Source organism: Eupeodes corollae, chromosome 3 (genome assembly GCF_945859685.1).
Source record: "Eupeodes corollae chromosome 3, idEupCoro1.1, whole genome shotgun sequence".
Classification (NCBI taxonomy): Eukaryota; Metazoa; Arthropoda; class Insecta; order Diptera; family Syrphidae; genus Eupeodes; species Eupeodes corollae.
The window spans coordinates 47,047,098-47,071,675 of record NC_079149.1 but is presented as its reverse complement, the minus strand read 5'-3'; the positions used below and the strand labels follow the sequence as shown (position 1 = coordinate 47,071,675).

The following is a 24,578-nucleotide window of genomic DNA, read 5'->3' as shown; positions in this document are numbered from 1 at the left end:
TGGGTCGGTTCAACAATTATTCTCCGAAACAACAGTTTGTTGGATTTGACAAACTAATATTTCCAAGTAGATTTCAATGAGTTTTATTTGAAATCTTCATTTGAGGAGATTAAAATTTCTATTGTAAATGTGTGAGATTTCAAGGAGATTTGTGACAAATCTAGCTAAATCTCGGTTTAGTGACCGTAGTATAAAGTTTCTACAACTCTCCCTGAAAATAATCCATTGAGATTAATTTTTCGTGAATTCCCAATTGGAAGTTACATGTTTTAGAAATTAAAGCTGGCCACACCAACGCTATTTTCCTTGTTCCATTTACCATCCTATCTCAAACCATCAAAACCGAAAAATCCAAAATAAATGTCCCCCCATTGCCATTACCAGTGTGTAAATAGGACAAATAGATAAACCACCCTTCTTCTTCTACCAACCAAAGCGAAACCCAAAAGACGAATCGAAACCGAAACCCAAAAGACCAAAGACGAAAGCGAAACATTAATCAACCAACAAAGAAACAACACGAATCGAAACAATAATTTCTTTCGTGCGTGCCCGTGTCAGATCAGAATCAGAAGTTTGTCTACTTTTTGAGTGTTTTTTTGCGCCTCCGCTGTCAAGTATTAAGTTTGAAAAAATTAGCTAATTACACAAACTCAACTTTATTTTAATCGTAAAATTAAAAAAATCTCCCTCTATCAAGTAAATTATTCTTGATAAATAATCAAAAAATACCGAAACAGTATTTTACCACTCGGCAGTCATAGAGCTCTCAATTCTCAAACCACAAGGAGGAAGCAGGTAAGTTGCTGTGCCGATTGCCTATGCTTTTACCAGCTCGTTCCACACACCATTTATAATAATTCAATGTGAGAACAAGAAGAATCAAAGAAAAAAATTCGCGGCTTTCATAATTGCTGCTCCTCCGCAAAAACCGACCGACAAGCAGGGAAAATTAAATTAAAAAAGAAAAAGAAGATATACTCCACCGAGCGATTAACGATTAACCGATTGTGTGGAAATAATTTATCTAATTTGTTTTTATTCTTTTTATTTTTTTAATTTCGTCTCTGCTACCGCCTGTTCTGCTGTGCTGTGGTCGGGAATAACATTTTTCCTTCCTCGGACAACACTCTAGAGAAGCGTTTTTACATTTTTATCAGCATTCAGCTTTGTCGCGAGCAGCATAAGAAGCCCGTAACTTTATAACAAATATAATGGAAAAGAGGATAGATCTCGAACGGAGAGCACGTCGTGCCAACAATGTGAGTACATATGTAGTTTTAAACGTTTTTGAATTTTCACATTTTTAACTTAGTTCTAAGAAGTATATAATAAAGAAAAAAAAAAGAAATGAAAAAATAACTTAAGTTTGTGGGGCCATGACGTAGATGTAGATCTATACCTACCCGCCTACTTCAACCAACCAAACCGATACCGAACAGACGAAAGGGTGAAGAAAACTACATACGATAGGTATACAAAATACAAATTCAAGCCCAATAACGGACCAAGCATCTTCTCGCCTTCTCGAGGCAGGCAAAAATAATTAGCACGATTAAAAAGTGCAATCGAATTGGAATTGGACATGAAAATATCTCTAAAGAGCTTTGATATTCGTTAAGGCGAGGGAAAACCTTTCAAATTTTTCTTGTTTCACGTGTGATGTTATGATGACTGCCACTGCTGTGAGGCGTCATATATTATGTAGCAAACATGTAGGTATTCTTGACTTGCCCTTCGATTTAAATCGTTTCGATTCGATTAAAGTTTTGTGTTGCGATTAGGAGAGCAACTTTTGAATATAAAATTATTGTTTTTGGAACAAAACAACAACCATACTTAGCTCAGTTCAGTTCACACAACAAATTATTGTTCAAGAGAGGAACAAGTCGAAGTCGTTTCTTTTTCCTTCTTTCATTTTTTTTCTTCTATCTGAAGCTGAAAGTAGTTATCATTTAGGAGTAGGTACACCACGCGGCTTAAACAAATTTTTACTGAAAACAAAAGTGATGTGGCCGATAAAATCGATTTCGTTTTAATTGTGGGGATTTTTTTTTTTTGAAAATTATTTGTAATGTCAACGCGCCATTTTCTGTTGCGTTTGTTTTTTCCTTATAGGTTGGTATATATATTTTTCTTAGACATTTTGAAAAAATCATAGGGAAGATTAATTTTTTGTTGTGGTTTTGTATCTTAATTAATTTGAAAGGAGACATTTTCTAATTCATGTTTGGTGTTACCAGGCTTTGTTTATTTTTTCTTTTCTTCATTTTTGTTGTGAATGGAAAAGTGTTACTATAAATATATAAGCGAATCGAGAAAAAAATCAATTAAACATGGCTCCCTTTAAGTTGTTATCTTATCTGAAAGTAGCTTCGTTTAAAATTAGGATGTATGTATGTAGGTATACCTACGTATATAACTTAGCTTTACATATGGATAGGTATATATATATTAGGTCAATACGAGTATTATGTTGTTGTTTTATTGTGTCGCCTATTCTACCTGTTTTATTAATACTACTTTGAACGTAAATACAAATAAAATAAAATAGTACCTATAATGGGTTGAAAATTCAGAAAGAAACTGGCAACATTGAACCAGACGCTAAATTTTGTTTTATTTGTAGACTGGCTTAATTAACTACTCATTTAAATGTTAATTTTGTGCTTTTGGAGAGTTCGAAACATTAAAAATTTTTTTTTGGAAAAATATAACAGCAAGATTTTTGTTTTTTCATAACGAATTCTTAAAGTCACGAATCAATATTTGTGATTATTTTTTTTCTTATAACTGTAAGCAATATTAGATGAAGTGATTCACTTGTTCATACGTTAATCTAGATCAAAGAATCGGTGAATACGTTAAGTCTGTATGTCTTTCCTTTAATCTTCTAAACCATTGTAGCTTGTTATGCTATGGACTCTGTCCTATAAGTTTTTTAAGAGCTCTAAATTGTCGATCATCTTTTGCGAAGATAGCAAGACAATATTTAATATTATCCTTTGCTCGGCGAGGAGCTATAGAGACATTCTAGGAAACTACAAAAGTAATTAATTCGCAAAAAATATAACTGGTTTAGCTTTATAGGCTAGGCCAGCGTTCACCAAGAGGCGGACCGCGAAAAGTCAAACAGTGGACCGCGGGACCACAAAAGTTCAAACTTAGCCATACTACCGAATCAAGGAAGCACTTGGAGTTCATAACAAAGGAGCGGCTTTTCGAAAAGATGTTCTGAAATATTAAAATGAGCTTAACATCCAGGTACAATGAAATAGGAAGTACATATGTTGTTAAACAAGAATTTATTAAACTTTCTATCGATTTTGCTGTAAAATTCCAAGATTTTACAGAGATTGGGAAGCTAAATATCTTGATTTCTTAAATAAAGTCACTGTAGTAGAAAATTGGACTGAAGTGGTTACGAAGTTATTCGATTTTTCAAACGCTTCATTACAATCGGAATTAAATAAATTGACCTTCAAGAAGATATTTCCTTCCGAATGTTTAGAACTGCATCCACTGAAGAATTTTGGGGTAAACATGTTCCAGAAAAATATTAAAACTGCAAACAAAAAACAGCTATCAACTTGGCTAGTATGTTTGGCTGGACATTCATATATATGCGAACCGTCTTTCTCAAAAATGAATTTTTTGAAGAACAAATATCGAGATTCTCACTCTTCGCAATTGCTGCTCCTCGCATGGCCCAACACAATTAAATAAAATCAATTAAAATGTTGGTGCTAAACTCTCGTTAGCACGTTAGCTCCGATTTACTAGATTAGCTGTTTAAAAGGAAGACATACATTTATGCTCTTAGACTTGGAGTCCTGAAGAACGTTCTTATCCCTCTACCTTCCCAGAATCATCACCCATTCCCACATAAAAAAGGCATACCAGACTACGTTTATGTCACCAACTCCCATCCCACTTCCTACGTTGTAATGGCGAAAAAGCTAGCAACGCTTCTATCTCCTATGCTCCTTCTCACTCTAGGTAACCTAGCTGAATTGCTGTTACCGAATCCCAATATTTTCCTTACATATCAGAATGATGATAACATCAACTGACTCCTCACCCTATCTCTTCCTCCCCAACCACCTCTCATCTTTATTGCGCTGGATCTAAGCTGTTAAACGATCCGTGCCCAGCGTGGCTGGGGCCCAATTCAAAAATAGCCCAGTCTCTAACGGAGTATCCGGATACCTGGCGACCTCCGGGTTAACTAGCCTTATCTGTACATGCGAATCTCTGCAGACGGACCTCTTTTCTTCGCATCTCGTGGGACCAAAGATGTACAAAAAGAAAACAAAAATGACAAGAACGATGAGACTCTCTTCAAGACCGGGCGGCAGTTTGGCGTCAAAGCCTGTTGCCATATCTCCTGCGGCCTACACAGAGAAGGGAGTAGTGGCTAACCATGGACCCTTCTATGCTGTTGGTAGCAACGAGAATATGAAGGTAGCGATACCTAATTTCAGTAGTGGCGGGGTTGTGAAAAATGGCCATACCACTACTAATGAGAGTACATCCAGAAATGGAAAGGGGAAACTCAAAAGACTAAAGGCCTCTTGTGCATCATCGGGGGCTGAAAAGACACCGCAGCAAACCGCTAGCGTCGAATGGGCTAAAAGCATACTTGCTACAATAAGGACCAGTAAGGTCTCTACGTCTAAAAGAGAAAGGTCTCTTGAGGGGGCCTTACTGACTCCAAAACGACCTCAGGTGCACAACAGCAGCACTCTCCTCAATCCCATCAAAAAACAATCAGTTTCAGTGATGTCGCGAAGGGAAAAGAAGTGGTTGCGGTCATTGGCAGGAGCGATGATGATGGCACAATATCGGCTGACCGTTGGCAGTTGGTCAAGGTTAAGCTCTCGGGTGGCTATATAAGCATTTTGAGGTAGCTTCCAGGGCAACTTTCTTCCATAAGCGATGGGGGTTGGCATCAAGGCCATGTCAAACTCATGATTTGTGGCGACCAGAGGTCTTGTGACTTATACAAGCACGCTGTCAGCCGGTTAGGTGAAGTTTTGGGCAGGTGCGAAGCTCGAGGTTGTCGCTATGGAAGACATCCCCAGCAGCCCGGATCTGGATTCCAATCGAACCTGCTGGTATCAATTACATTCTCGAGATGATCAGATCATTTGTAACCCGTCCCTTCCGATGCATAACTGGAGATAGCCAAGCTAGAGGAAGTGGCTTATATTGGGAGGACCCTAATCAACCATCTGCAGTTCATCGGCTCTATAAGTTACTTGTTGGGGGTACGATCCCCAGTGATATGACAGTAGTAGTAGTAGTTTTTCAATTATTAACAATCGAACCAAAGACTAATTACAACAAATAAGTGAATGTGATGATCGATGATGGCCTCCGCAAAACATAATGTAATTCCAGCAAAGTGTTAGCAATTTTTTGTTGTGGGATTCAAACCCTACTAATATTCCTATGGACATGAGCCAGGCCATTTGGTCACATGTTAATATAATGGTTTAAAAATAAGTTAAGTAGGTACGACTTTAACATTTTGAAAAAACACAATTTTTTCTAAGTTACCTTCTATCTTGGTTTTGTCTTTGTGACAAATCCTTTTGGATTTCCTTTTTTGAGGCATTAAAAACTGAAACAAGTTACAAAATAACAAGAAACCATATTTTAAAACGCTTTCTTATGGAGTTAAGGTTTTTCTCAAAAGATAAACAAGTTTGGTTATCAATTATAAATCCTTTTAAATATGGAAAAACTTTTTATACCAACTTAACAACTTGCGTGCGCACTACGATTTCTCGGATGTGGAAGTTATCAAAATAGTCTCCGTTTGTTTTTGGGGGAGTTTGACTCGTTTATTCACAAACTTTCCCTTGCTTTTACGACATTCGTTGATTTTGCCATGTGAGCATTTTCAACTTCAATGTCTGCATCTTTTGAGCCGGGTTGTTCCACTGTTGCTGTTGAATTTGTTCTAAGCGTATTGCCCATTGGATTTACAGCCTGCTGTAAACTTAGCAAATCGTCAACTGCCTCTTCCAAAGGGGACAAAGACAACTGCCGAAAAGGTCCTCCGCCTGTTCCGACTACATCCTTTTTATTTGTCGCGATTTTCTTCAGTTTTAATTTACAGTCCAGCCAAACCTATAAAATTGTATTTTCTAAAACCGTTTTGTAATATTCTTTTTTACGTACTTTATGCATCGGCTGAATTGTGACTAGAACTTTTTCTATTGGTGCACACCATTTTGTTAAGTCTTTGAAATATGGAAATAAACGACTTAAGTCTTTGAAATATGGAAATAAACAACTCCAAACTTAAAAGTATACTTGGAATATTCATTTGACATGGATTGACATGAACTTCTAAGATCCTCAAAACGAGACTCGTTTTTGTACAATATGTATTATATAAAATTTGGAATTGAATTTTTATTAACTATAATGAATTAATATGACATGTGTTAAAATATATCCAAAACGATGTTTTATTCAAAAGAAAAATATGGGCCCTAAAAACCTATCAATTGTTTATGGTTCACAAAAAATATTATTTTTAACACAAATTTTCTGACCTAACTTCCAAATTTGAACTACATAATATCTGTGACAAAACAACTTACATCTAAAATTTAATTGGTATCAAATTGAAAAATTAAAATAGAGGCTGAGATGCGACCCACACTGATAACTACCCATCCCCGTAATTTAAAAGTTACCAACAATATTTTGCATATGATGAAATAGTTTGATTTCAAAATCTATTATTGTTAATAAAGGTTTTTAGTTGTTAGCCAATTTTAGTACCATTTCTTAAAAGTTTTTTTTCTTATATAAACAAATACAAAATGTCTTCTATTATTAACGACATATTGAGAACCGAACATCATTTTTTACCAATTTGGCGTACTATTTTTTGAACATTTTATTTTTTTTTTATAAAAACTGACTGTTGGTTTTTTATAAAAAAAAAAGTTTTTGAATGTCGAAAACAATATTTTGTGTGATATAAAAATAGTTTGAAGATACATTTTTTAAATTTTGAAAAGATATTTGAGTGGAAAGTGTAATTTTCACCAAGTTTTAGTATTGTTTTTTTTTTTAGGTTATTATTTTTTGTAACAAAAAAACTGGTAATTCTTTATTTCTCAAAATTTTACCGAAAGTTGAAAACAATATTTTTTATAAAACAAAATTAGCTCAAAGTCATAATGAGTCGAAAATTACTTAAGCATCAATTTTTACTAACTTTAAGTAATGTTTTGTTTGGGTTCTTATTTTTGTAAAAAAAAACTATCAATTTAATTTTTCTCAAAATTAAACTTTTTATTTAAGTCGAAAATCAGTTATTTACCAACTTTTTTTTATTTTTTATAAAAAACTGCAAATTCGATTTTCTTAAAATTTTCTTTTAAGATAAAATTAGGTGGGTATCATAATCTTAATTTTTTTTAATAAATATTTGAGTAAAAACCAATTTTTACAAACTTTAAGTAATATTTTTTTGAGTAATTATTTGTTTGATTTATAAAAAATTGTTTTGGACTTTTTTTTCCAAAAATATACTTCTTTGGTATCACGTTACAATTTAATTCAAGTCTAGCATTATTAATTCGTGAGATACATATTTAGGGTTAACCAAAATGTTCACCTTTTTTTAAACTGCTATGGTAAAAAAAATCACCCACACGATCTTCTTGAGGGTCCTTTCTGCATCTTTTTGCATTATTATTTGTATAGCAAAATTAATTTCAAGTCGATATCTCTTCTGGTTCTTGAGCTGAAAAAAGCTCTCTAAAAGTGTTTTATTTCGACTCTAGGGACCTTGAAACGTCGAGAAATGTGAAAATTTTCAATTCGACAAATCGAACCCATTACAATAACTTCTTATGGGAAGTTAATAAACTTGTATTCAGTTGGTTATTTTAATGATTCAATTTCAAATACCAAGAAAAGAAATATACATGCTTTACCAAGTTGACGGTATATATTTTATATTACTATGAAAAAAGTAGAAAATAGTTAATATTGTGCATAAGAATAAATGTCATTTTATTGCAATATTGGAACGCTTGATTAAAACAGCTGAAAATAGATATTTTGAATAAAATTTATAATTCAATTAAACATATGGCCAAGGGAAGGGTTGTAGATGTATTTAGTTTTCTCCGATGTTACAGAAACGAATGAGACATAAAAATGAATAAATTTAATTGGAATTAAAAATGTCAACATTTTCCATACATTATGGTTAAGTGTCAATATTGAACCCATTACAACAGAGAATGTTTAATCGATAAGAGTTACTGCAAAAAAAAAAATGAAAAATAAGAAAACTTTTTGAATTCTCTTCAAACCAAGCCAATATAATGTATGAAGGTATAACGTTTGTATGTACATACACATGTTTTACAGTTCATATACCTACCGATATACATACATACGCGTCGGTACAAGGCAAGGAGATTCATACTTCCAGATTAATTTAAATGCTTAAAACTATTTTTATATCTGGTGTCTTTTAAAGCAATAATTAACAAGTCTTTTTTTTAATCAACTTTCTTCAAAAAACAGTAGTGAAAAATCAATTTTTTATTTTACTGATATGTATGTAGGAATTATATTTTCAAAAACAAATCCGTTTGTTTTCTATGGTAATTCGTATTAAATTTGATTTGACAAACGATTACCTCAAATGCTAATCCCTATGTCATTAACATTATGTACAGTAAATGTCTGAGAATATAAATAAATGGTATCTTTTATTAGCAATTTAATAAGAAAATTGGAAACCTTTTATATGTACACATGTAATGTACCTATACAATATACAGGTTGATATAAATTATATGCATACTCTGGATGTAGGCTGGTTTGTTGTTTGTTTGTAGGCATTTCTTTGTTTAAAGCTTTACACACATCAAAGCCCCGAATGCGAATAAAAAGCCATTTCCTTAGTTGTGCTAAAGCAAATGCAATGTCAAATCAACGACAAGGGTGAGTTTTATTCACTATCGAGTTCGAGTGTGATAATAAAAGCGCGCATAAGTAAAAGTAACACACTTTTCTTCTCCCTTTCCAATAGTTCACTTCTGTTGTAACTTTCATTTCAAATTTAAAATTTTCAATATGGTTACCTACCTACAAAGTATAAAAATAATAACTGACATTCTTGCATTTTAAATGATGTTGCGTCAAGCTGTAATCTAGATAAATAAATATCGTTAAAATCATTTCAAAATCAAATTGGAAAACTACTACATCATAGAAATCATCCATTTTTAATTGATGTTTAGAGATGACGTTAATTTTGCATATTTCTCATACCCAAGTAAATTTTCTACGTACAACTTTTCTTATTTCGTTCTTGGTTACACGTTCTATTTTCATTTGATTTAATTCACCATACTCTGTTTTTCCTATCAAGTCCAGATCCAAATAACGGAATGAAATCGAAATGAAACAACCATCGCCATGTTTTATTTTTCTCCTTCTGTGAATTTTTTTTTCAGACTTTTTCACTGAAAATTCCTCCACTATTCGGAAAACTCGAATATTGAAAATGCACAGAATCGAGTTAAACACTTGTTGTGTCATTTTTTAACATTACACACAATCGCATTTCTAGAAGATTGCATTGATAAAATTAATTGATTGAAAATATGTGAAAAATATTTTCTAATCTTTTTTTCCTCACACAATATGGCTTGGCTGTCAAGCTCCTAAAATGCGACTAGCTTCATCTTCTTTTTACCTGTAAGTTTGCCATTGCCTGAAACCGATACCAGGCGAAGAAAAAGCAAGGAATATATTGTTTTTTGAACTGGAATGGAATATAGTTAGTTCCGATTCCATGGCCAAATTAGATGATGCAGAAAATTGCAATTGTTTGTCAAGGAGAAAAAAAGAGATACAAAATCGATGTTTGTCTTTCGGTTTCAACTTTTGCCGAAAGGAAGAGATGTTTGATGAAAATGAATGTTGTATTTTACTACTCTACTCTACTGATTCTAACTTGCAAATTAACAATGACGAGATGTAGAAGTTATGTATGTTTCATTGCTCATATGAATATGATATATTCATATAAGTATGTTCGTTCATAATGTAAAGCTGTGAACGAAAAAGATAAAGATATATGTATGTACATACATCGAAAACAGTAAGATGCGTGACGCGCAAGCCACAAAAATGCAACGGAATGCACCTGTCTGCGTAGCTTTTAGTAGACTTTTTTTTATTTGTGATTGGAGATGGGGAAGTGGGTAGATAATTCACTGTTCTTTTGGGATTCGAGTTAGGACTTAGTCGTCAAGTTTACCACTTTTCAATTTACAGTGGAGGAAAAAGAATTAGAAAATTAAACACTTCCTAAATTTTGACCATATTACCTAACTATTTAATAAAAATGCATGTACAGTGCATCACAAAAGTCATGGGACAAGAGCAATTACATTATGTATTTAGCAAACTAATTAAAAATGAATACAAAAGCAAAGACTATATTCAATCGATTTACTGTTAAGTAGTAGGTAAGAAAGGCAAACAAAGAAAATTGGCAATTTATTAACTAATGGGAAAGTTTCAGCATATAATATAAACAAGTACAAAATATTATCTCACAAAAGTCATTGGACAAGACTAGAAATAGCGGCATTTTTTGTTTGTCTTAGATTTTTTATTATGATTAATGCTTTTATTTAATACTTTGTGGGGTTTCCCTTGGCTTCGATAAACTTTTGTAGTCTTCTTGGAACCGATTTTAGTAAATTGGTTGTCTCTTCGGTGGTAATAAGCGACCATTCCTCCATTAAAATTCTCTTCAACTCGGCCTTAGAATTAATCGCATGTTTCCTTACTTTTCACTTAAGAATATCCCAGAGATGTTCAATTCGGTTAAGATCCGCCGATTGAGATTTTGTTTTGATGACCTTAGGACAATTGTATTGAAGCCAGGACAGAACAGTAAACAATTTGTGTTAAGGATTGTTACCTGGTAATAACTAAATGTGTTACGAAGTGCCATTTTTTTAGCATTTTTTGAAGTAAACAAAAAGTTAGATTTAAATCATCACGAATTTTATTTAAAAAAAAAATAATTCATAAATTAACATATCCTCAAAAATCCTAATAAAATGTTTATAGTAAGGAATTATAAAAGGTATCTTAAAATTCTAACGTGATAGATTAATTTTGAAGTCGGATTCAAAGTAAAGCCATAAAGAACCTTAGAAAAGTGATGGATAAACATATACATATATAACATGTCCTTAGTAAGCAAAATGGATGTAAACAAAATGTGTACATCTTAAATGTGTTAGCTTATTATGCACATGTTCCAGTTAAAAAGATAGGAGTACATGAAACATTTCCTCTAAATTAAAATAAAATTATAAAATTTTAAACCGAAACTGGAAGCCTTAAAAACCTCAATAGAAAAAAGAGAAACAACTCAAAGAGAAGATCAACTCATTGTCGAACAGAATAAATAATTGCAACCCGTCAAACTATTCCAGATGTAATTTTATCCCAATCAAGCCAGGAATAATAGCACAGACTAAAAGGAATGTGGTACCCGTGGCATGATGGTTAGTGCGTTGGACTGTCATGCTAGAGGTCTTGGGTTCGATCCCTGCCTATGCCATCTAAAGTCTTTTCACGGGTACTGCCTCTTGCGAGGAATTGACAAATTCTCCAAGAGTAACTATTGTCATGAAAAAGTGCTTTCTCAAAATAAGCCGTTCGGAGTCGGCATATAAACTGTAGGTCCCCTCCATTCCTGACAACATTACTCGCACACAGGAATGGTTGAGAGTTGTAAGTCACTAGGCCTTGGTTCTCAACGGACTGTCGCGCCACCCAATTTATTTTTATAAAAGGAATCGCCTTTTCAAAAGTGGCTTGCGCCAGAACATTTGGAAAAATACTACATAGTTACGGTCAAAGTTGACCAAGTACTTACGGTAAAAGTCGTAAAATCTAGTAAATTATCGCAACAGTCCATAGAGAGAGGCTTACAATTCTCAACCATTCCTGTGTGCGAGTGATTTCAGGTATTAAATGGTGTCTTTTTGCAGAATCCGAACGGCTTACTTGAGAAAGTACTGACTAGAATTATTCTGGAGAATTTGTCAATTCCCCGCAAGCGGAAGTACGATGAAAAAACTTTTAAAAAGTGACGCAGGCATGTATTGAACTTAAGACTTATGATAGTCCTACACATTAACCATCATGCCACGGATACAACAAAAAAACTTACAAATAATTGTTTGCATTTTAAAATAAAGTTAAAGGTCCAACAAATAAAACAAAAGTGCAACGTGCTTTAAAAAAATGAAAAATTGTTTCTTATTAATTTTCCACTACTGTATCTGTTTTAAAACTAATAGAACTAGAAATTTGATTAGAATTTAACAGAATAAATGGGTTCTATAATTAAAAGAAACGTAGAGACTTAAAGAATGAGTTTTCTAATTAGAGGTTTCATAAAAGTAAAAAATGACTTTAATTATATTTTGGGACAATCAATAAACCAGTCTTATTTTCAAATAGGTTGAAGTGATCAACCAGCTTGAGTTGACTGAACTTTCAAAACTCTATGACCTACGTCCTACGTCCAAATTACGACGCAGTTTCGTTTCTAAAAAGCCTAATTTAAAATATCAAAGAGAAATCGACAAAGTTGAGTTTTCGTCAACACCACGGCCTGCACAACAGCAATATTTTCATTGTTCTTAAATGACGCACACTGTCACGTTTCTCTAAATCACTAACTTGTCCCTGCTCAATTTTTAGTTTTGCGAACTACATAATTTTCAATTTTCGTTAATAATTTCAATGCGTTTTTGGAGAAGTATTAACTTGTCGAATTTTAAAATCAAATGTTAGTTGAGTTTTTTTTTCATATGATTGGTGGTACACATGATGTTATTTGTTTGGTTCGAAGACTACACCAGCGCCCCTCTATATAAAAACTTTACCACAATTTATGTTCCATTTTCTTCTAATACTGGAAATCTTTCGTTCAACACATTTTAAATACTCTTTTTTTCAGATCACAGAGCTAAATTTAGACAACTGCAGAAGTACCAGCATCGTTGGTCTCACAGATGAATATACCGCCTTGGAATCCTTGAGTTTAATCAATGTTGGTCTTACCACATTAAAAGGTTTCCCAAAGCTCCCCAACTTGAAGAGATTGGAACTTTCCGATAACAGGTAAATAAAAAAAATAAATAATTTGAATTTTCTCATAACACTAAACAATGACTAAGACTGATTCATTTTTGAGAAATGTCCTTGTTTTTAAGGAAATAAATACACTGTAATTAACTTTGTTGTATTTTTTTTTAAATTTTGTTTTTAGAATATCTAATGGACTAAATTATCTAACAACAAGTCCAAAATTAGCCTATCTTAATCTTTCTGGAAATAAAATCAAAGATTTAGAAGCCCTCAAACCATTGGAGGCGTTTGAAAACCTTTCGGTTTTAGATCTCTTCAATAATGAGGCTACACAAATTGAGAATTACCGCGAAAAAATCTTTGAAATGTTACCATCGTTAGAATTTTTAGATGGGTAAGTTACAATAATATTTCTTTTACTCATTTCTGAAAAATATATTAAATTGTTATTGTTTTGTATTATAAAATATTTAGTTTCGATGCCAATGATGTGGAAGCTCCATCAGAGGGTGATGATGATGATGAAGTCAACGGTAATGACTCTGATGAAGGTTAGTAAATTAATTTTCTTTTTAAATTTAAAATAAATAAATATGGTTGCTTTTTTCTTGAATGTCTTACAACTTCTCCCATACTCAGACAAACACTTAAACAATAACATTCTAGGTCTTCAAATTTGATCAAATTTACTCAGAAAAATATAATTTAAAGCACAACAGTATTGTTAATTTTATGTAGTGATAGCCATCGACTAGAGCGTACATCTTAGAAAGATGCGGCAGCATCTAACTGATGAGCCCATCGTAGCTCGGTAAACCAAAAGACATTAGACGAAAAGTCCTAAAATACCCATTATTTTACTTAAAGTTACTTTAAATTTTGAGAAAGTTGTCGACCTTCTTCGCTTCCTTTAAGAATTTTGTTATAGTGAAGTAGACTCCAGTGCTGATATGATAACTAGTATTATTCTTTTGGGAATGAAAACTTTTATCCCAAATATTGTTAAAAGTATCAGTCCCAAAGCTTGAACTACAAAGAGGTTACCAAGAAGAAAGATTTAATCTTACCTTGTTTTAGAGCCAATCCAATTGATCACAAGAGGGGAAAAGGCTTAAGTAATTCAGAAAGGTCTGCAACGTCCTCATTCGAAGGGCCAAATTTTCGCATGAACAAAAATTACGGCAAACAATTTTGCAATGTCTTAAAGATAGTAAGCGTTTGTAAACAAATATGAAGTATTCTTCGCTTTTCTTTCAATTTCTTTTCAATGACACTCCTTTAGTTATTTCTATTGAAAAAGCAAATCTGTTGGCAAAACAGCTCGCCGCAAACTTCAACTTACTTGATAGCGTAACGGCTGCCCCAGTTCTTGAACAACTCGTACTGGGAAAAGATTTCGAAAAGGATTTAACTTTTATAAATCTTCTGGTTCGGAGGGTTACTTACTTACTTAAGGTGCCGCTACAGTCCTGTGTGAACAAGGGCCTCACCCAACAAACTTCTCCATCGGTCTTCCTCTACTGCGCTGTCCTGTGGGTGTGGATTCGAATAGTTTCCGGGCCAGAGCATTGGTTTACATGGTTCGGAGGGTATTTCCACTTTAATTCTAAAGACGTGTTTTCCGCTCTATCAAAACCCCTATTTTCCAATATTCCTCCTATTCTGAGCTCGTTCCTAATAGTCAAAAGAAAGCATAACATTCCTCCAATCCACAAAAAGGCGAATATTCTTCCCCTCAAATTAACGACGATATCACTTACCAATGGCATTTAAACGCTGATTAATAACCAGCTGACTTCGTAGAAATACGTGCCCTGGTGATCTGATACTTCATCTCATCAAATAGTTAATAGGTAATTTACGCTCATATCTAAAATGAGTGCTTTTAGTATCGACGAATCGTTTTAGACAACCCTGAAACCACAATATAAATGCTGGCGTACCCCAGAGTTCCGTTTTCTCAGGCTCTCTTTTTTATTCTTCTAAATGACCTCCTGTCTGCAACTTTTAATAATTGTTTCGCTGACAAAAGTGCTCTTTGCATTTCATTTTCGCCTCCAGACTCACATACCTCCCCTGTCAATACTTGATATAATTTGCACACACTTACGAAGTTATTACAACCATCAACATTTTTAAAAAAAAATATCGTGAGCTTGGGGGAAATAAGTGAGCTCAATCCTTAAATTGCTAATCGCGTTTCATCGTAATGTCTCTGTTAACCTTGCCAAAAAAGGTAACGCTGATTTTTTGTCAGGATATATTTATTCATATATCTACTTAGTCTTTGCAAGCATCTAACTATCCTTGCATGTTACCATTTAAACATTAAAACAGGTACCTTTAAATAGAGGGCATAATTTATTAATACAAATAAAAAAGCATTGCTCAAAAAATATATTTAACACTTTCATAAACCATCATCGACAAATTGAAAAATATGGTTCCATTTAAATAAAAGGTTTGCATTATGGCTTTCAGACAAAAACGCCTTTTGTATAAACGGTTTAGAAATTGACTTGGACGAGTTAGAAAAATTTGAGAATCTCGTCAAAGCTAAGAAGAAGTCCTCACAAACTATTTCGTCTCATGAAAACCCTCAAAATCCTCCATCGTTATCTAATGAAACCGATGACTTGGATGAATATCTAAAAGAATTAAAATTAAAGGAGTCATCAGAAACAGATGAGATTGCAAAAACTTGTGCAATTAAAGAATCCCATCAGTCTTCCCAACAATTACAACAGCAACAACAACAAACTCCAATGAATTTTGCTCTTTTACTGTATTGGTTCTTTGCTTTGCTGAATTTAGTTAATGCAGCAAATTGTAAGCATTTTAAATAACCATTACTTATTTTACTAATCACGTTTCATTTTTCTTTTTAATTATTTTGCAGTTTCCGATGAGATAGTCGATGATGAAGACGATGGAGACGATGGTGATGAAGATGAGGAAGATGACAGCGATGATGAAGATAATGGTGATTTATCATTAGCTGAGGTGAGATTGTTGATCTTGCACTCTTTTATTTTTTAATATTTTTTTCTCCAAGAAACAGAGAGTAAATAAATATTTGTGTTGTTTCTTTTTTTTGTGTACACAGGTTTATAATGATGATTTAGAAGAAGATAATTCTGAGTGGGACGAAGAAGATGGGGCCGATGAAGATGATGATGATGAATCTGACGAAGATGAAGCCGATGGTGAAGCTGCTCCCGCTGCTGCTGCTGATCCATCTGCCGAACAAAAGGAAGCGGAAACAGGGGGTATGTTTTGTTTTGTCTTCGAACAGTGGAACTTAAATTATTTTTTATTTTATTCTCATAATTTGACAAAAATGTTTGATTTCGTTGATTGGTTTAATTGTATAGGTTTTTACTTCTTTTAAGTTTATATTGGTTCATATTTGCGTAATTTGTATTGCACTGAACTAAACTGCTCATATAACTATTTAATTACACTTAACCAACGTTTTTTTTGCAAATTTTTACTAACACACCCAGTTCAAGAATAATGAAGTTCCACAACAAGAAGTTTATGAGTGTATTACATACAGCTGTGGACAACTAATAAGAAACACAAATTGAATTCACTTTTAAAACAGTATCTGTATTTTTTGTACCTTACATTTATTTTTAACACCTTGTTATTTTTATCCACTAATCGTTCCTTAAGAATTTCAAGGTATTTAACGGCTGTCAGCGTTCCATCGATTCGATTTATTGGACCAACTCCCAACCACAAGAAACAACCCCAAACGTTAAGCGAGCTGCCTCCATGTTTAATTACTGGCAAAACATATTAAGGGGGTTTCTTTTGGATTTCAATCATATCGTGCACCATCTTGGCCCATCCTATTTATTTTAGTTTTGTCACTCCACACTATGTACTTCCATTCGTTTGTTGTCCAGTTGGCGTGTGATCTTTCGAACTCTCTCCTAAGTAAACGTTGCCTTGCGGTTACTAATGGTTTCTTTCGAGAAACACGACCATGTAACCCATCTTCCACCAATCTTTTTAGGATTGTGCGTGGGCCTATCGGGACATCGGTTGGCGTTGTATCTCTGTGGAGCTTATTTTTGGGTCTTTTTTGACCATCCTTCTAATTGCTCGAACCCGAAGTTTTGAAAATGCTTAATTGCATTGAAAACTTTCTTTACAGAACATTTCATTTGAGATGCATTTGCTCTATATAGATTATTTTTATTTCACCTAAATTAAATCAAATTAAAAAATAAATAAATTGGGTGGCGCAACAGTCCGTTGAGAACTAGAGCCTAGTGACTCAACCATTCCTGTGTGCGTATGGAATAGAGGGGACCTACAGTTTATATGCCGAATCCGAAAGGCTAATTTGAGAAAGCACTTTTTCATGACAAGAGTTACTCTTGAAGAATTTGTCAATTCCTCGCAAGAGGCAGTACCCGTGAAAAGACTTTAGGCAGGGATCAAACCCAAGACCTCTGGCATGACTCAAAAAAAAAAATAAACTAACACATTTACTTGAACATAGAAATCATAAATCAATCATAAATGATATCAAAAATAACAGCATCAACTTGAATTATATCCTATAACAGGTATAAAACCATTTATAAAACCTGTTTTAGCTTAAGTTAAATGTGGCAAATCTTTTCCTTTGGTTAAAAGGCTTATTCCCGAACCGAAAAGCGAGAGCTGGGCACATTTTATAATCACAGTCTTAGCGTCATTAATCTCTCGTTCCAAGTCAAATTCCTGTGAAAAATGTCCTAAATTCCTGGGTTAAGAATGAACGCTGCTGCTCAATGTTACTGGCTATAACCAACCCAAACATTGTAGGAATACAATTAGGAACATCTATGTTTTCTGAATTAAAAGGAAATTTTATGACGTCGAACACCCTGTCTGCCTTATCAATATGACCTGGCTTATTGAAACTAGGATCAGCTAATTCGAGCGACATATAAGGTTTAGTTATTGAATGAGGGAGGAAGGCTGGCGGAAGAAGCGAAGTTAACTTAGAGATGACATAGCAATCAACTTCAATATTGTTATTATCAAAGCACGAAAATAAATTTAGAGTTACCACACCATTGGTAACACCAGCACAAGTGGACGCAACACCCATTATAGGAATTCGCGACGGCTTACAAAGTAATCCCAAACATTGAACGATCTGCTCTGTAACAAAAGAGACTTGCGATCCAGTATCCAACAATACGCGAATTTTATGGTGAGCTCCATGTTTATCTTGCACCATGACGACAGCAGTAGGAAGCATAGAAGACAAATGATGAGATGGTTCCAGCGAATGACAGTTTAAGTTTGTGGGCACAGAAGAGTTGACTGACAAAGAAATACCAGCTGAAGTTGTTGAAGCTAAGTTTTCAGTAGGATGAACCAATGTATTATGACGCTTGTTGCACAATTTGCATCGTAAATTAAAACGACATCTATTTGAGGAATTTCCAGAGCAGAAAGAATTAAAAGAAAGGTTATTCTCCTTGACGAATTCACGACGAGCTTCCAAACTAACAAAAAGATTTGCAAGCAGAAAGAAAGTGATCTTCCTTGCAGTTTGGACACCCTGTCGAAGTCTCAACCATATGAGAACGAACAACTTTTTGAACACTGATTGTTTGCTTAGAAGAAGATGACTCAAGAGGACCGCAGGCTTCAAGAAACTCTTGAATGGTGCAGTCAGTTCGAGAACCTACCACTTGAGCCCACTCTTGTTTTGTTTCATAATCGAGTTTTTGAAGCAAAATATAAATTATCCATGGATCCCTCGTAGTAGCCTCTAAATTGTACGAAGCATGGTGGCATTTTTACCTTTAAGTGAAGGCATCGACAAGAAAGTTTGAATAAAAGATTGTATTATTAGATAAGATTTGTCATACCGCTCCTTTAATTTATTCCAATCTTCTAAGTAGTTTTTTCTGTACATAGAGTATTTTTAAACAATTCGGCAGGTTTTTTGCCAAGAAACGATTTCAAATACTGGAACTTTCGAGTTCCATTAAGTGTAGGATTTGAATCGATCGTTCCCATGAAAATATCTTTAAAACCCGGCCAATCTTTGTAATCGCCAATAAATGTAGAAACAACAAGTTTTGGTAACTGTACAGATTTCGAAGCCTTTGTAGTTTCAATATCTTTCAAAAATTTAATTTCTTGTGCTGAAAGAGATTTAGTTAAAGACTCTACGATGAGTGTCGGAGCAGGCTCAGATATGTCTTCATATAAAACACTTTTTAATTCTTCAAGTCACATAAAAATTCATCCTATCATGGTGGCAAATTGATTAAAACTCTCTGAACTATTTTATAAAAGTCAAATCCTATCATTGTATTCCAGTGCAAAATATTTGGGAGTTATACTCGACCTTAAACTAAACTATAAACTAAAAATTGAAGTACGGGGAGTTTGGACTTCAGTCGAAAATGATTTTATGGACGTACACAGCCGTAGTACGTCCAATTAACATATGGTTCGATTGTGTGGTGGCCTGCTCTTAGCAAAGCCTATAATATTGATAAGCTAAAGAAGGTTCAGAACACAGCTTGCGAGGGCACCACAGGGGCCATGCGTACTTGCCCAACGGACGCCTTAAACGTTTTTTTTGGATCTTATACCAATCGACCTTTATATTAAATACATAGTTTCCTGCAGCGCTTTTGGGCTGAAGGAATCAAACAGCTGGTTGTTAAAACCTTGTGGTCACAGCAACACAACGAAATTGATTCCCTCAGATATTATCTCGTTAGACACTGACTACTGCACTCCTACTTTGCGCCTTAGTAAGGGTTTTAAGGTTATTTTCCCATCCAGAGAAAATTGAGAGGATGACATCGTTTCGATAGGTTTCGACACAACCATCTTTACTGACGGTTCAAAGATGGAGGGCGGAGTTGGTTCTGGGATCTTTTCTGAGTCCCTAAATGTAGCCAAATCCTTTAGGCTTCCTGACTTTGCTAGCGTTTTTTAGGCTGAACTGCTGGCAATAAGGGAGGCATGTAAGATACTTAAACAAAACCCAAACCAAAACCGAAATGCGGCTATCTTCACAGACAGTCAGGCAGCTGTCAAAGCCATTAACTCGGTCACATCCTCATCTTAATTGGTCCAGCAATGTCGCGATGAGCTTGCGAGCCTGAATATCAACCTCAGTGTCACCCTGATCTGGGTTCCGGGCCATAGTGGTATCGTGGGAAATGAACGGGCTGACGAGCTAGCCAGGCAAGGATCGGCCCTTCAGAAGGACCATGCTCACTTGCGGAAATGGTTAACATTTCTCTTGGTGCTATGAAGGGTAAACTCTTTTCTATCTACCAAACTGAATCAAACCGAAGGTGGAGCAATTTACCCAACTGCATTATATCTAGGAAGATATGGCCAACCTATAACAAAACCCGTACAAACGATCTTCTTGTTGCGGTTTGTACCGGACATTGGCCTATAGGAGTTCATGCAGAAAAGTTGGGTATCTCTTACAACACCTTTTGCCGTAGCTGTAGTGACCAAGAGAAAGTGAAACCATAATACATTTCCTCTGCAAATGTCCTGCTTTGGCAAACACCAGAATGAAATGCTTTGGAAAAGCATTCTTTCAAGAACTCGATGAGCTATCTGAGACAAAGATTAGAGACCGAATCTTTTTTCTCAATGCGACAAAATGGCTCTAACATAATCGCTATGAAGCTTCTCTATCAATCTATCCCTTTCAATCAAAGGTCAAACGAGTTTTTGGTATCAAAACGGCGCACTACAGCGCTAATTGGATCTCAGGCTAGGTTGCATTGAGATCGCCATTTCTACCTACCTACCATTTTATAAAAGTCACTAATTAAACGCGCACTGCACAATTTTACATATAACCTGCATCCGGCTCGAAGGACCATGTTTTAGCCTAAGTTAAATGTCTTCTCTTCAGAGGTTATTTTTTAAAAAGAATTAGTTTTAGAAATATTAGCATGAAAATGACATATTGACAATGTTATTCAATCGGTAAAAATAGAGTATAGTGTAGCTTTACAAAGTTTGGTAAGGTCTACAACTCATTCAAAAACTATAAAAATATGAAATTATAAAAGTTAAAAAATTTCAAAACAAAATCCATAATATTAGTTTTAACATAGATATTTTTGTGTAAAATAAGACAAAAACTATATTTTTCCAAATTTATAATCAATTCGTATTCTCTTTTTGCAGAAGAACCACAGTCCCGAGGAAAGAAGAGAAAACATGATGGTTAAATGAGTTTTAAATTATGTTTTATTATTTTTATTTACAAAAACAAAAAAGAAAAAAAAATAAAACATAATACAAACAAAAAAATCAAACTAAAAATAGGAAGGATTTCATAACGAAAAAACAAAAAAAGCAAACAGAAAGAAAGAAACAACAAACAAATATATATTCAATATAATTTTAACAGAAGAACAACTACAAAAACATCAATACCCCGACTCTCCCCGTGACCTTATTTTCCATTTCAGCCTGCTTGTCTGTTTTAATTCCAACTCGAAAAAAAATAAATCGAGGATTATTTTTTAAGGGTAAATCAGAAAAAAACAAAACCACAAACAAAAAATATTGTACAAGAGAATCAAAAGAAAAAAAATATCATTTAAACCCCCCTAACCTCTTAAAAAAATAAAAAATTAAAATAACTCAGAATAAGTACTTCCTTTGCATGTTGACTTTTAATTGTTTAATATGTATTTCTTCTACTTTGGATTGAAAATAAGTTGCACTCAAATTTGTTTATTATAACTTACTTAAGACACAACAACAAAAACGAAAAAAAGAAAGAAAAGCACTTACAAAACACACGAAAATTGAAAATATCATTTTTATATATTAGTTCAGATAATGTATTCATTTTTATTTTAGTTTTTGTGTATATATATATTTATATTGTATATCTCTTGAAAATTTGTGTAATGATAATTATGTTGGGTGCCATTTATCCACCCTCCCAAAAACCCCATCATGAGTTTCTTCTTCAGGCGAAGTTATAAAAAAAAATGTTTTTCTCTTTGAGATTTTCTTTCCTCCAAAACACAAACAAATGTAAAGATACTGATTTTATTTCATCTCGGTAGTAAACAAAAATTAGCCTTGTTGCATACAATTTTGACGGCATTCTAAAGAAAGAAATAAAGAGACAATAAAAAGTGTAAGGATATTAAAATCCTTATTTCTGGAATCCCACTTTTCACTTGTTATACGCCTTTTGTTAAAAGAAGAAGTGTTTATAAGTTTCTAGTGACAAATGGGATTCCATTCAAACGACTTATGTTCGTCACTTTAAACTCTTATGACTGATTTAAAATAATTTATGGAGAGTTCAATTTTTTACCTTTTACCGTTGTCAAAAATGTTTTATGCAACAAGACCTGACTATCTTCACAAAACCAACATAATATTTTTTTGTTTTATTTGCACGTTCAATATTCCGTTCTATTTGCGCGCTATTGCTATTTAAAAATCAGTCTTTCTCTTGATATATTCTGAAAGCGACGTTTTTTTCGAATGCAATTTTGTTTAAATATTTATTGACCAATTCTTTGATTATTATTGAATAATGTTTTTATGAATTGCCTTATATTTGTGGTCGTACTCTTTAGAGATTTAGTCAAAATCAAAGGTGCGACCATGGAAACAGCCTGACTATTCATAACAACACTCATGGTTTTTTTTCTGTATCCTATGTTTACATTAATTTTGTAATTCTTATCATTTTTTCTTCTTTAATTGTGTACTTTAAAACAAAACCAAACAACAACAACCACAAAATTATTAGCGACAAACAAAAAATAATTGAGCAAAACAACATAATTCTGGGAAAAAATTGATATAAAAAAGTAAATTATCCTTTTATTTTTGTAAAGTGTTAAGCATTTAAAAAAAAGAATAGAAAACAAAAAAAAATTATAAATAATTTTTAAGTAAGGCCTTGGATTAACCGAGACACATTTTTAATAAAAAAAAAACTTTAAAAATACCCATTGGTGTTTTATTTCTAGTTATTTTATTTTCAGTAATTCTCTGATTCTTGGAATGTTGAAGAGAATGTTGAGATTTTAATAATTCTAAATTTACAAAATCACAATTAGCATGGCAATGCCGTCTGCCAGGTTGACAAGATAAATTTAAAGTAATATAAAGTTATGGTTGCATTTAAAATCAAGAATTTTTAAACAAAAGGAAAAAACAAAAAAAAAATATCAAGATAATTTTTAACTTCGATGTGTTTTCAGAAGCTTCCGCAGATTATTCTGTCCCGGTAAGTTTTAGCTACTTTGCAGTACATATAGAGTTTTTCCACCGTCATCTTATTTAAAATCCCTATTGCCATTGGCGAGTCGAATGAATAAACGTGTGAGTGTGAGAAATTTGTATTACCGTTGGCGAACTGGAACCGACTTAAGTGTTATACATTTTTCGAAGATTGAACTCACTCTTTTGTCGAACTTATCGAATGTTCGTTGATTTCGTGTTATTATTTGTCGAACGTTCAGATTGTGTGAGAAAAGGTCGAAGCTCGAAGGTCGAAAAATAAAACAATGTAAGTTCATATGCATATGTAGTTCAGCTGCAAGAGAACTAATAAAAATCAGAACGAAAAGTTAGTCGAACCCGAATGTAGCGAGAGGTGTTGTAGAGTTTGATTCTTCAAATAAAAAAACAAAAGAATAGTTTGACCAATTTGCTACAACCCTTAACTCACTTGGGCCACCTACTCGCGAAAGAAAAGAAAAATGATTGAACGACGAAATAAAAATATAAATACTACTAAGGAACATTGAACGTTCTCGTCTTTGCTTCCACGTTTTAATAACTGACTTAAGATTACTAGAGTTCCATGGATTGATCCATGATATCTTAAGTCAATATAACGAATACACATTTTATGGTCACACGCCTAAAAAACTTGCACTAAAAACCAAAAGCTTTTCTCGAGGAAAAAGCTTACTATCATTTAAACTGTAAACTTTTCTGCTAAGATACTGATGAAGCAACTCAATCGGAGCAACTATTCCTATGTGGGTTCGATCAACTTATCTAATCACTCCTGGTAACCTGGCCGTTGAAAAAAATAGTTTCATTCGTTTTGTTTTTCATCGGATGAATTGTTGAGACTGATCCAGTTTTGTCTTCAATCGCACACAAAACTTCTTTTAATACTAAGGAAACCGAGGATTGTGACAGGCATAAGTCAAAATCTTTTTCTACGCTGCTCTGATTACTTCCACTATCAAAAAACCTTGAGGGCAGAAGCTAATTTTAGTATAGCAGGTATTAAGGAGGTACGTGCATTTTTGAATTGGTCTACCAACTTGTTAAATACGAATACAAACGCTTCCTTATTCAGTCGAAAATATGATCTGAAATTTAAGAAATTTATT

General features: G+C 33.6%; 1 protein-coding gene and 1 long non-coding RNA gene across 4 annotated transcripts; one reads left to right on the top strand and one right to left on the bottom strand.

Annotated features, from left to right (window-relative positions):
• Positions 1 to 529: 529 nt before the first annotated feature.
• Positions 530 to 23,173, top strand: LOC129949219 (acidic leucine-rich nuclear phosphoprotein 32 family member A). Of its 3 annotated transcripts, XM_056060533.1 has the most exons (9): positions 530 to 798; positions 1,136 to 1,262; positions 13,049 to 13,212; positions 13,361 to 13,573; positions 13,654 to 13,730; positions 15,661 to 16,008; positions 16,079 to 16,182; positions 16,286 to 16,448; positions 21,376 to 23,173. In XM_056060533.1, the coding sequence occupies exons 2-9, from the start codon at positions 1,215 to 1,217 to the stop codon at positions 21,417 to 21,419; spliced, it is 1,161 nt and encodes a 386-aa protein (XP_055916508.1). In that variant the 5' UTR covers positions 530 to 798; positions 1,136 to 1,214; the 3' UTR covers positions 21,420 to 23,173. The 3 variants fall into 3 exon arrangements, with proteins under 3 accessions (XP_055916508.1, XP_055916510.1, XP_055916509.1); XM_056060535.1 differs by lacking the exon at positions 15,661 to 16,008 and having other exon boundaries at positions 535 to 798; XM_056060534.1 differs by lacking the exon at positions 530 to 798 and having other exon boundaries at positions 877 to 1,262.
• On the bottom strand, positions 8,897 to 9,980 carry LOC129949220 (uncharacterized). The gene is made up of 2 exons (XR_008782014.1): positions 9,256 to 9,980; positions 8,897 to 9,200 (listed from the first exon to the last, which is right to left on the bottom strand). It is a non-coding gene; the product is annotated as an uncharacterized LOC129949220 (long non-coding RNA).
• Positions 23,174 to 24,578: the final 1,405 nt, after the last annotated feature.